Raw genomic sequence first — 13,033 nt, 5'->3', positions numbered from 1 at the left:
CTGCACTTACGACATTTACACCTTTTAAAACAGCCAAATGCAGAAAAACACATCAAGATTAAGATTTATCTATTTTTTTTATTAAAATAGCAGATAAACAAACAAGGATTAATTACCAGATAGAGACGTCCTGCTGTAAGCGTTGCTGCTGTTGTTCTTGTTGATCAATTACTGACTCAGTATCCGATTCTGGATCATATATGTAAGGCTGTATCTGACTGTAAGCCATAGTTATTTAAAAAAAGGTTTTATTTAAGTTTGATTTCCATCGATGTCACAGCTGATAGATTAGTATCCAAAGGCTGCGCATACTCCTAACTCTTCAGCTCCGCCTACCGGACGCCTCATCAAAATCCGAAATGGCCGTTCTGTCTTTTAATAATCTGACAATACGAAAGACTCTTTGGACATATGAAGAATGAAATACTACTCTACAGGTAACAAAGTACGGAGCCCCTAAGGTGACATTGGAGTAAAAAAAATCTAAAGTTTAATTTCATGTGCTCACGTGAAACTTTCATGTGCTCACGCAAAACCTTCATGTGCAGAATTTTTTTTTAAGTTTAGTTTCGCGTGCTCACGTGAAGCTTTTGCGCGAGCACGTGAAACTATCGCGTGCTCACGTGAAACTTTCATGTGCTCACGCAAAACCTTCATGTGCAGAATTTTTTTTTTAAGTTTAGTTTCGCGTGCTCACGTGAAGCTATTGCGCGAGCACGTGAAACTATCGCGTGCGCACGTGAAAGCGAAAGTTTAATGTGCGCACATGATAGTTTCACGCGAGCACGCAAAACTAAACTTAAAAAAAAAATTCTGCACATGAAGGTTTCACGTAAGCACATGAAAGTTTCACGTGAGCACATGAAACTAAACTTTAGATATGTTATACTCCAATGTCACCTTAGGGGCTCGGTAACAAAGATTAACATTACATTGGCAAAAACTATCTGTGTTATGTGAGCTTTAACATCTTAGTAATGACCTATAAAGCCCTGATTGGTTTAGCTCCTAAGCGAGCTCATATCACATTATAGTCCTTCATGTTCACCATGGTCTCAAATCTCCAAACAGCTGATAATACTTAGAATTTCTAAATCAAGCGGGGTGTTAGATCATTTTCCTATCCCTTACGAAAATTAACCATGGTTTTATTGTGGTAAACTACACTAACTATGGTTTTTGAAAACCATGATTGTCAAAACCATGGTTATTTTGTAGTTACTATGGTTTTACTACAATAACCAAGGTTTTTTGGATTTTAACTGTTGTAAAACCATGGTTAATTTTCGTAAGAGATCTAGCACCCACATTTTGGAATAGTGTTCCCAGTGTTGTCCGGGAGGCAGACATACTCTGTCGGTTCAAATCTAGATTAAAGACTCATCTCTTTAGCATTGCATAAACTTAGTCTTATGGTTGTACGATTCAAATCCCTCAAGGCCGCATTAGTTAGGCTGTCCGGAACCGGGCACGCTTCCCATTAAAACAGATGTAATTGGTACATCGCACAGTGTCGACTGGTATCCTACTGCAAGTCTGTTTGTCTGTAGTCGTCTAATGATGACTCCAGCTGTAGTCTGGATCACCCAGAAGCAACAAGAAAAATATGAAACAGATGTCTTTATTAATCTTTTTTGCACATCTAATACTGCATACTTATCTGCCCAGTTGCTTACTTTCTGTGTAACCTCTAGCTCAGTTAGATTCTATAGACGTAGCAGTAACAGACGGATTTGTGGTCCAGATACTGTTTAAATAAATGAAAGTTTTCAAATAAATGTTAGAACCCAACATACAAAACATTGCTGGAGAAAACAAACAATTGTGAAATTGGACCTTTGAGTTAAAATGAGAAAAAAAACCAGGGTAAAAGAGGAGAAACACTTGCCATAAAGGTAAAGATAATGACACTGTTGAATGTTGCAGATGCTAGGTCAGTAACCATAAAGTTATGTTACAGATGAATAGCGGCTCTCTGAGGAGAAAAGCATGCAAACAGAATCATCTTTAATTAAATCTGAACAGGGTATATATCTGCAATAAAAGGAATAGCTCATCCAAACATTTAAAACTGAGGACAATTAACTCACCCTCGGGACAGGGGACATTTTTTTCTCTTTAGAACAGTAAAGACTTTTTGGCTAAAACTGTGGTCCTTGGTGATCCATATAATGCACACCCCAGGAGCCATGTCTTTGACAGTGCAGCACAAAACTAATACGGTTCCTGGTGATATGCAAAAGTTTTATCAAGCCAACCAACCAATCTGTGCCAGAGACTGAGCGTTATTTACATAAGCAGTTATCTGGAGCCTGTGGATAAACCCCTGGAATGTGTTTTCAGATTATGTTGTCTCCTAACACGATATGAAGACCCTAAAGGCCTATCTTAACTACAGGTATACCTTTTCTTGGTATGTTTCCCAAACTGTACTTTAGCTGGTTACTTGAGGTATTGTTTCTTACCCACCACATGACCAGTTGCTGTCCATGGCTGTGGTGCTGAATTGGTTGATTTTTGACCGAACAAACTAACATGTTGGCATTGTCTGGTTTAAGAGAGGATTACAATGTTTCCAGCTGCACTGAATATATGTTCAGACAGTTTCCCTGTAGCACAGGATAGAATTTTTTTTGGCACATGTGGAAAAGAGAGGGAATCTTGCCTCATCTTGCCACCAAGGAGGCGGGTCAATGCTGGTATTAATTCTGTCATTTGCAAATAATGTGTTAAATGTGTCCATTTTGGTTTCCCAACAAGATCCATTGCTGAACTCAAAATGAATTTGCTGAATGCAGAAAAAGCACTTTTGCCGTTTAAGAATCTGTGTTAAAAGTCATGTGAATTAAACTACGTACAGTTAAAATTTAAAGGCGAAGTGCACAATGATTGAAAAACGCTTTGGAAAAAGGGAGTCGCGCCGACTACCAAAACACACTTGTAGTCAATCAGCAGTAAGGGGCGTGTCTACTAACCGACATCCTTGCTGGGGTTGCATATGTGGGGGGCGGGTCTATCAAAAGAAGGTCCAGATTCTATTGGAGTAGAGGCGTGTATGTTTAGGTTATTTCAAATATCAACATTGGCTTTCAAACATTGTGCACTCCGCCTTTAAGCTACTATAGCAATTGTATCCCCAACAGTTATTATTATTACACATCTATATGAAACTCTGTACGTTATACTTTCATAGTGTGTGACGTACACACTACAACCGATAGAACTTCACCACAACGATAGCACCGCTCCACAGTGATGTGGTTGTCATGGAAACCATCACAGCCCTACCTTTAACTACGCCACATTCAGTGCTTAGAATGGCTGTTGGTTAAAAAGCAATAAAAGTTTTTTATTTTTGTTGTTGTGATAAATACAAAGGGATGTGGCAGTATTTGTGTCCTCTGGTGTCCTCCTGACTGATCTTGGAACTCTCAGGATAGTTTTCTATTAAAAAAGCAAAGCTTTGTTGCTTGGGGCAAGATACTACTCACCTCAGCATGAGTTTAAGGGTCTTATTAAACTTTTTCACTAAGCCATCTGTTTGCGATAGTGTAAGCCATCTGAAAGCCATCTGAAAGGGATAGTTTACTCAAATATTACAATACTATTATCATTTACTCCCCCTCATGTTCTTCCAAACCTGTAAACTTCCTACTATGGAAGTCAATGGGTACCGTCAACTCTGTGCTTACAATCAATATATCTTATGTTGTGTACAACAGAATAAAAAAACTCATGCAGGTTTAGAACAACATGAGGGTTATTAAATGATTACAGAAGTTTCATTTTAGGTGAACTATTCTTTAAAAGTACAGCAACTGAGATACACACTGGGTTAAGTAATAACTACGTGAATAACTAATGGCAGAGCATCCTAAAATTGGGTTGTATCATTTGTAATTAAAAGATGGCTGATCTGGGCAGTGCCGTCTGGTTTCATTTGGACCAGTTCAACTTTGTTACAATTTTGTTTCTTTAGTTTTTATAGTTGCAAGCTTCTCAAACCTGTTCTTGGTCTAATGGGTTAAATCTTTTAAAATCAGTTCATACCACCCTAAGCTGGTTTGCTTGTCACCCTGCCTGGCTATGCTCATGCTCAGCAGGTTTAGCTTGGCATTATTTTTTGTCCCCGCATGACCCTATGAAACCAGTCCACAGACCTGCATGACCAACTGGGAGCTCAGGCTGCTTTAACCATGATGTGATTAATCTGTAACTATGAATATACCATGGTTACCATCACCAGACCTTCATCATAACACGGACAATGCCATTTTGTCATTATCAGAAGACACTGCAACTATTTTTATCACAGTTTGGGGCCATCCAGTGTAATGAAGCACCAATGTTCCAATTTCTAAACCTACTCTTCTTCTCAAAAAGTGACCTTGTGCTTTCATGCAACAGGGTAGGCAGCTCTATCACAGTTCCTACATTCACAAATAACTACTTTTTGAGCCCCCCACCTTGCTCATTATTACAGAGGAAACCTAGTGAATTCCCCCCTGTAGACATGGATTGATGCAATGCTTCCACACAGGTCGGTATAGGACGTTCTGGATATGACCACTACCTAGGGCAACAGGACTGAGTTTTTCAAATCAATAAAGGATCTACGGATGTTTTGGTAATGTTTTCGAGCCCATTGTGTCTCAATTTCTTGGCTGGTATGTGCTTATCACTACGTCTCATCGTGATTTGTTTTTGAAAGACCCTCTGGCCAAATGTCTGGAGGGCTGTAGCTGTGCTGTCTACATCCGAAACCCAGGCAGCATCTGATGACCTCCTGCCAATGCATGTGCTGTACAAACCAAACCAATTCTGGAAACATCTTGATATGTGTACAGCGGTATTCTACATAGCAAGCCGATAGTGAAGGGTCTGTAAATACTGTAAAAACCTGTAAGATTCTGAGCAACATGACGAATAAACAACATTGGCTGTCTGGATAGGGAATGTTATTATTTTACGAGGCTGCAAAATTCAGTACTTTCAGGGATGTTTTCTAAAAATAAAGAATTGCTTAAAATATGAGAAAATATGTCATTTCATTACATCAGAAAACTGTTTACACTACACTTCCTCCTGAGCAATGTACTGTATGAAATGACTTAAGGATCAGTATTTGTCTTATGCTGAAATGTCAAGCAAGGGGAACTCTCGTCATTGTTCCCACTCATCCAGTTGTCAGATGACTCGAGGAGATGCATTTCATTTTGTTAGCTGTGTTAGCTCTCTCTATGTGTGGACAGAATGAAAAATCTGTTTTTAATTTGACATGTTGTATTTGTACAGGAGGATCCATACGTCATGCTGAAGAAGTCTGACAAGGCACTGGTCGGCAATGATCGCTTCGAGGGCTTCTGTATCGACTTGCTTAAGGAGCTGTCCAGCATTCTGGGCTTCTCATATGAGATCCACCTGGTGCAGGATGGAAAGTATGGTTTCCAAGATGACAAAGGCCAGTGGAATGGAATGATAAAGGAACTCATGGAGCATGTGAGTATTAGAGATGTACAACATTGATGCTGTTTAATCAGTGGTTCTCAATTGGTCTGACCATGGGACCCACATTGTTACATGGTCATCATCCACATTTTTAGGATTTGGAATTGAGCAATTTTATCTTTCAATAATTTGCCCAATTTACTTAACATAAGGTTGTATGAAAATCATCATGAATGATAAATAAATACAGTAGTCGACATCTGAAGTGGATCAAAAAAGTTAATCAAAGTCCTAAAACAGAAAGGGGTATTGTTCAAAGCTTTTAGGAAAGGCTGCAACAACTGATCAATCAAATCATAAATAATTGATTAGGAAATTCAATATCAACATATTTCATTATCAATGAGTTGGTCTGTGACGTCACATGCTCCCACACCACCGTTGGACAGCGTGGACACACGTCCACTTCCTACAGCACGAGCTGTGTGTTTATAGTTAAAGCCTGGTGGTGATTTTTCATGCGAATTGCACGTTTATCAGGCACTTGGTTAAAAGCAAGACATCGTTACCAGGTCTCCCGCCTTTCGTTGGAGTTCTGACTTTGGCTACTTTTAAAATGTTTCTGCAGGTTAATGTTTTCCTGTGGGATAAAGGTGAAAGGATTTTGTTCATTAGTTGTTGGTATTTGGGCTGTGAATAGTCATTGGGATGCTTTTGGACTAATATTGAAAGGCCATTGGGCTGGTTTTGTTATGTGGATCTGTCAACCCCGACAGGACAAAGACAGAAGCATTAGAAGCACTATTTGTTTAATTGTTGTTGGGTTTTCAGAAAATAGTAATGAGCCACAAACTAAACATCTGTTTTAAAGTAATCCAGGTTTTTATTACTGTAAGAGGGTGGTTGCCTCTGCCAAGTGCATTTAAAATCCTTTAATGCACGGCAGGCCGTTGATTATCCCGCTTCTTTCATGGTCATTTGCCAAGTTATAGACTAGTATTGCTTTTTGCAGCACAATATTGACCGAATGGGTAAAAATTACAGTTCTTTTTGTATGTTACTGTGCATTTAAGGTCCCGTTCTTCCTGTGTTTTTGAAGCTTTGATTGTGTTTACAGTGCTCATGTGTTCATGTTTCATGTGTAAAAAATGCGGTATTTTTCACGTAATTTACTTATCTCTATAGCACTGTTTTTCACTGTCCTAAAAAACGGGCTGATGTCTTCCTTGTTCTATGAGGCCTTCTTCAGAAATACATAACGAGTTCTGATTGTGTAGTTTGTTTAGTGTGTTGTGATTCGACAGCAGCTTAGCTTAGCAGAGCCGTTTGAGCTAAAGCTAGCGAGTTCAGTCAAAAACTGTTTTACTGACGTCATTCAATCGGGAAGTAGAGGGCTGTAGTCCAAACCAGCCGTTCGCTGTAGGTTTTGAAAAGAAAATATATCGCCTGGCAGGTAACTTTGAGCTTCATCATTTTACAGTAAAGTAAAATGTAAAGTAAAGTTAAAGTTAAAGTTAGTAAAGTTAAAATGTAAAGTAAAATACAGTACAGTATTATTTATGCTCTAACAGCAACATTACACACTAACTAAAGTGAAAACTGAAAAATGGGATCAGGAAGAACGTGACCTTAAAACGATTTTATTTTATACTTTCCAGCCAATCAGAATCAAGAATTCCAACAGACACTTTAATGTCATAGTGGCTTATTTATTTTGTTAATAATTAATTATGTTAATTCTCATCAAGATCTAAAGTTGGAGATTAAAATAACTTTTTTGTGGCAAAATGTCCTCACCAGCACATTTCTGAAGAATATCTTTTGTTTATTTATATTTTGACATTTGAAAATTTTTATCTATTTAAAAGCTGCACAAACTTGTTTAATATAAAAATCAAAAAGATTATATTAGTAAAACCCTGTATTAGTGTGTGGCTTTTGTGCTTTTAAAAGTACATGTGAGTACAATTATTTAGAGCCTTATCTAGCTATAATAAATGACAAATCTAATTGAGTAAAAAAAATTTTTAAATATATGATTAGTCGATTAATCGAAAAAAAAAAAATATATATATATATATATATAATCACCCAATTAATCAATTAGGAAAATAATTGTTAATGCAGGCCTACTGTTAAATAGTCCCATACAAGTTTTCTAGTTGGTGGAGATGCCACATTCATCAAAATATAGAAAATAAAATTTTGATTTATCTGATATATTGCCATAACATGTGGCTTTAAGATATGTTTCAACACATTGTTGAAAACATGTTTTACTTTAAGGGGAAGTCCAATCTAGACATTCTAGCCTGTTTATCACGGGTAATTTATGTCCACTTTGCATTATACATGAGGAAAAATAAATAAATTTGCACGATTTCGATTATTAGATTGATAGTGTGTTGAAGCGGAATTTTCGTAACGCTCTTTAATGGACACAATTAACCAGAATGCACTGCGCGAAACTGAGTCATTAGCTCCACCCACTAACCACTGTTCGATGCAGTCGTCAGGTTTGTTTGACTTCATGCGGCGCCGCAGGAACCGACAGCTGGATGACGTCAAGGTTCCGCGAAAGGGATTTAAAAGCAAACTCCTCCGTATGATTTCGCGAATCGCTCTCGCGGTACTTTGACGTCATCCCGCTGTCGATTCTTGCAACGCCACATGAAGTTGAACAAGCCTAATAACTTCTTTTACCGCTCAACTAGCTCTCAAATCAACTCAAGTCAACTTGAAGTTAGCCGGCAGACGAACCCATCCAAAGAGTAACTCCGCTTTAACCGTCTCTGAGGGGGAAATCACCAAAGCCCTCGATAAAAGATGACTAGAACCTGTGCAGTATATGGATGTAAGGACAACAAATTCAGGCCACCGGGAGTTTTTATTGTTGACATCAACGCGACCCTCAGCTGACCCACCACTACACTACTTTGAATATGCAGCCAGCACTTTCGTCAGGAAGATTTTGAGTACTGTTTTCAGCCCAGTTTTTCCGCGGACTCAGGTAATGTAAAATTGTTAAAATATCTAAAACATCATTTGGCTTAGTTGTTGCTTGTTTTGTGTAACTACGGTAAACATACTACGTAGAAAGTTATTATCATGTTGTTGTTATTATAAACACAAGCAAAGCAAGCTAACGTTAGCTCCTGTGCAGCTGTCAATCAAAAACGTTATCATCTACTGTCAATCATCTCGCCTCAAGACCCGCCCCCATTTAGAACATTCAGAATTAATGTAGTCGTGCATTTTTCTTCCGGTGATTTGATGACGCGTCAAATCACCGTTACTGTAGCATTAAAAAGCTTTAATTTTTTATATGGAGTTAGTACATTTGATGGCAGCACAATCAACTACATATATGGCATGAAATATAGTGTTGGAGCATAATGTTGTTTTAGGGTGGACTTCCGCTTTAAGTCATTTGTGAATCTAATTACATAATTGAGGATGTGCTTTACTGCTTTTAAGAGTCGGGGTGTTAGTTAACAGAGCTACCCTAAGATCATGCTTAATATCCGACCTGCACCCTTGCTTTGAGTTAAGCTGAACCAAAGAAGTGAAGCCACTTTCACATAAATCTGTTGTGCTGAACGGCAGGATGATTTTGATTGCAGTAATCGCACGAGTGGCTGGGACAGTGACTCATTATCAGATCATTTTAATACAATCAGTATGGCTTTCAAAATAAAAGTCCCTCATCAGAAAAATTTAGTTTTTTGTGGTTTCTCTGACAACACTCTCTGTGACGCACTCAAATCTAAACTGAACCTTGAGGTGCACCACTGGTGTGGCTGTCTAATAAGAGAAAAGTGTCATCGTAATACATAATACACCCTGTGATATTTCTGTCTGTTAAGTGACTGCTGAGATTCCCAAATAATCATAATAATATTTTAGCATATTTACGAAAGTGAACTGATTAGCAATATTTGCATTTCACGTATGATACTTTACACACAGACCTCCGTCTCCACACAAACACCTTTTTGCCTCTTAAAGCATAAAAGTTTTACCTTTTACCCTTTGCACTGGTTTTGCGATGTCTAAACAAAATGCCAAGATGACACAATAACGTCATTAACTGAATGTGCATGGCTTGCCGCAAAGGTGACAGAACGCACCTGGATCACACCCACAGCGGCGAGTGCTGCTACAGCAAACACACGTTTATCTCACAGCTTCACGGAGTCAGCAGAAGCGGACAATGCTCATTCTCTCAGATGCCGGAGTTGTGCTGGCTTCTCATCCCATCGCCCTTTCGCTGTCCTCGGCCTCTCAGGTCACCGGCGGCCCAGAGCCGGAGAGCAGTAATAGCTTAAGTGGCATTTAGTGGAGGAAGTCATATTGTGGGAGTCAATGGTGAGCTGCTGGAAGGGTTGGGAGAGGTGACTTACTGCTGCCGCACTTAATCTTCTCGCTCTTCGGCCGACTGCAGTCACCTTGAGGGAAGCAAGGAGATTAAATGGAGATGGTGTGTGTGTGTACGTGTGTGTTTGCGTGTGTAAGGTGGGTTTGGGATTTGATTCGACTGTGAGGGGAAAATATAAAAAGGACAAAGCTGTCTTGTCAAATAAAGTAAAATTTGATTCATGCGATCGATAATCCCGGTGGAAATGTGTCGTCTTACATAGTTTTCATAAAGAGTGACGCTACTGAAATACGCTCTCATTGTTGTTAGTCAGCCTGACATTTGCTTAACCGATGGACATTCAGGAAGGTCCTAAATTTTAACAGCCACCATTACCAGGAAATTAAGCTTCACATACAGCACAATATGTGCGGTACTTCATTTGATGAGCAATTTTAACGCCTTAAGAGTTTTATTTATTGATGCTGGGTCACACGCTGAAGGTGAGGACACACCGGCCTGGCGAAAACGATAAACAAGCTCGTGCATGACAGTTATGAGAAGCAGCTCTCGGCTTTACCTGCCCGTGATGTCGTGCCGTTTTTAATCATTGCTTTACTATAAATATCCCCCTGAAGAACTTCTCCAGTTTTCGTTTCTCGTCAGACGTCCTAAGCCTCGGGCTCAATGCGATGGATTTGGGTGTGTAGTATACTTGAGCCTTATCAGATGGCCCGCTCAGTATCGAAGGTGCGGTGTGTATTTTTAGCGCTCTCATTTTGCGGCTGAGTGCCCTTCTTGCTGCTGTCTATATAGATAAGCTGATCTGAAATCAGCAGACCTGAAAAGCAAACTAAGAAACAAGCTCTGGGACCTGACCTGGGTCTGCCACATGAGATAGACTGTTTTCATGTGAGTAAACTCAAAGCTTTATCTCTGAAGAAGGATTTATGAACTCGATGATTTCTCCACCGATTCTCTCCAAATGCCACGGCTCAAGTCTTTCATGAAAACTATTTAAGACTTAAGCGCAGAAGGACATTTTAAAAAAGCAGCCAGATTTATCCCACGAATTTGTGTCAAAATAAACAGCGGGAAGCATGAGCTCAAGAAGCGAGCTGTTCAGGAGTCCTTGCTGTGTGCTTACGGGCAGCAGAAACCCTGTTATTAATGGCCCTTGTCAACGTTATTTATCAGCTCACTTTATTTTCATCAGTATTTTTTATTAGCTCTTACAGAATTCTCATGACTTGGATTTTGTTCTTTACACGACGAGCGTGTGTTATTGCCGGCCGTGACACGCACGTGTAGGGTCATCCGTCGAGGGCTCGTAGATTTCAGAAAGACAACAGGCCAACGCTTTAGCAGTTATGTGATTGTTTTCGGCTGATAAAGTGCCATTAAATCACAGAGCGATACTTTTCACCGTCACTGTTCACATTAATCATAGTTTCATAACTGAATTACCCAATGTTTTTGCTGTAGTACATCTATTTAACAGCACACTGCTCTTGTAGGATTATCAGAATAAATCAATCTTTGAGGATCACAAAGACCAGACTGGGCATGTGCTCATATGAAGAGAAACCAGATCTACTGTTTGTAACATTTAAAACTGACAACACAAGTAGAATTACACAGAAATAAAAATAACTTTATTCTAATATTGTTTGTGGCAATATATAGGTTTTCGCCGGGCCGGGGTGGGGCCACTTTTCAGCTCGGGAGTTTCAGGCCCAAGACCGGCCGACTTTTTTCATGGTGGAATTGCAAATTAGCACTTTTGCCCAATTTAATAAAGGAACAGTTAAGCTCTTACTTTTGTGTAGTTTTTATTAATACCATCGTTCAACAAATAATGTTAAGGTTAAATAATAATTAAATAATAATTTACTCATTCACTACAAAAAATAATTAGTAATTAAAATAAAATAATAATAAGAAGTAATTTTACTGAATACGCAGATCAGGCTTGAGTTTTGTTATCAATATTAAACTGCATAATATTTGCAAAGTCTAAAAATCGCCATGTATTGGGTGTAAAGGGCTAATATTTTGATTAAATTTCATATTTTGCTTGTGAATAGGTTGACAATGGTATTGGCCGAATCATTTCTTTGCTAATGCTAATCATTACTAGGCCTATCTCTCTTTACCTGTCGCCACTTGTGTTTGTCCTCTTGAAAATAACTTTTCATAATAACCTCCTCCAATGCGCTTCTTTTCCTCAACCTTGCTTTTTCAGCCCCTCCTGGCCTCTTCCTCCCACCCATTCTCCCTGAAACACGTACCGTTACGGTAGGGCTGGCCCTGCTATCTGTAGGCGCCAGCAGTAGCTTACCTGAGAAAAGTTCTGGAAAAGACGAGCTAGACCAACTCTATGGTAGGGGAGAACTCCCTCAAATGGTACAACCCATGCAGAGGCTGCACGCTGCGGTGCCAGAATGCAGAACGTGTGTAGTGTTATTTAAGAGAAGATAGACTCACTAACGTGACAAATGTAAAAGAAAATCTTGACCAGCCCAAAAGTGAAGCGGCCCACTGGGAATTTTCCCGGTTCTCCCAATTACCCACCCTGGGCCTGGTTGTCAGTGTGAATTGCACAGGTTATCAAACACACAACATCTTTTGATATGTGTGAAATTATGAAAACTAGGATTAGTAGCTAAATAAGAGTCAGAGGTCTCATTACACAAAATCTCTTACAGTTGTTTGGCATTCTGGTTTCAGATAGGTTGTTAAAAATACACTGATGAATTGGAATAGTTTTTGTACATTTTATCCCCCAAACTAAATGTCCATTATCTTTATGACAATAACAATAAGACCGTAACAATAAAAACAGTTTTCAAACAGATACGAATTGAAATAGCTACATCAATTCTTGAATGGTGCATTGTTGCTCAAATAAAATCTGTTTTGATGTCTTTGTTTTGATAGTAATGCATGTTTGTACCTTTGTGCTGAATTTGAACAGTGAACAGTGAGGGAAATTTATTGAACTGTAATTCAAATTCAGCATCCCGAGGGCTGATTTTAACTAGAGAAAGTAAAGAAGTAAAAACAGCGAGCCCACCCTTCCTTTACTGTCTTGCTTTAGGGGTTAAAACCATTCATTGATCAATTGTAAATATGTGTGTGTGCTTTTCTTTCTGTGGTTGTGTGTTGAAGATAGTGTAATGGCTCTCTAAGGTTATGAATCACTGGTGGGAGTTGAATAGTAGACAC

At 39.0% G+C, this 13,033-nt stretch overlaps 1 protein-coding gene across 1 annotated transcript in view; it reads left to right on the top strand.

Annotated features, from left to right (window-relative positions):
* Nucleotides 1-13,033, top strand: part of grik3 (glutamate ionotropic receptor kainate type subunit 3) — a 135,343-nt gene that overhangs the window by 89,385 nt on the left and 32,925 nt on the right. Inside the window, exon 10 of the mRNA XM_065246343.2 lies at nt 5,296-5,499. Coding sequence (XP_065102415.2) covers nt 5,296-5,499 — 204 coding nt within the window. The remainder of the gene's footprint in view (nt 1-5,295; nt 5,500-13,033) is intronic.

Source organism: Paramisgurnus dabryanus, chromosome 13 (assembly GCF_030506205.2).
Source record: "Paramisgurnus dabryanus chromosome 13, PD_genome_1.1, whole genome shotgun sequence".
Taxonomy (NCBI): Eukaryota; Metazoa; Chordata; class Actinopteri; order Cypriniformes; family Cobitidae; genus Paramisgurnus; species Paramisgurnus dabryanus.
This window is presented reverse-complemented; position numbering and strand designations above follow the sequence as displayed.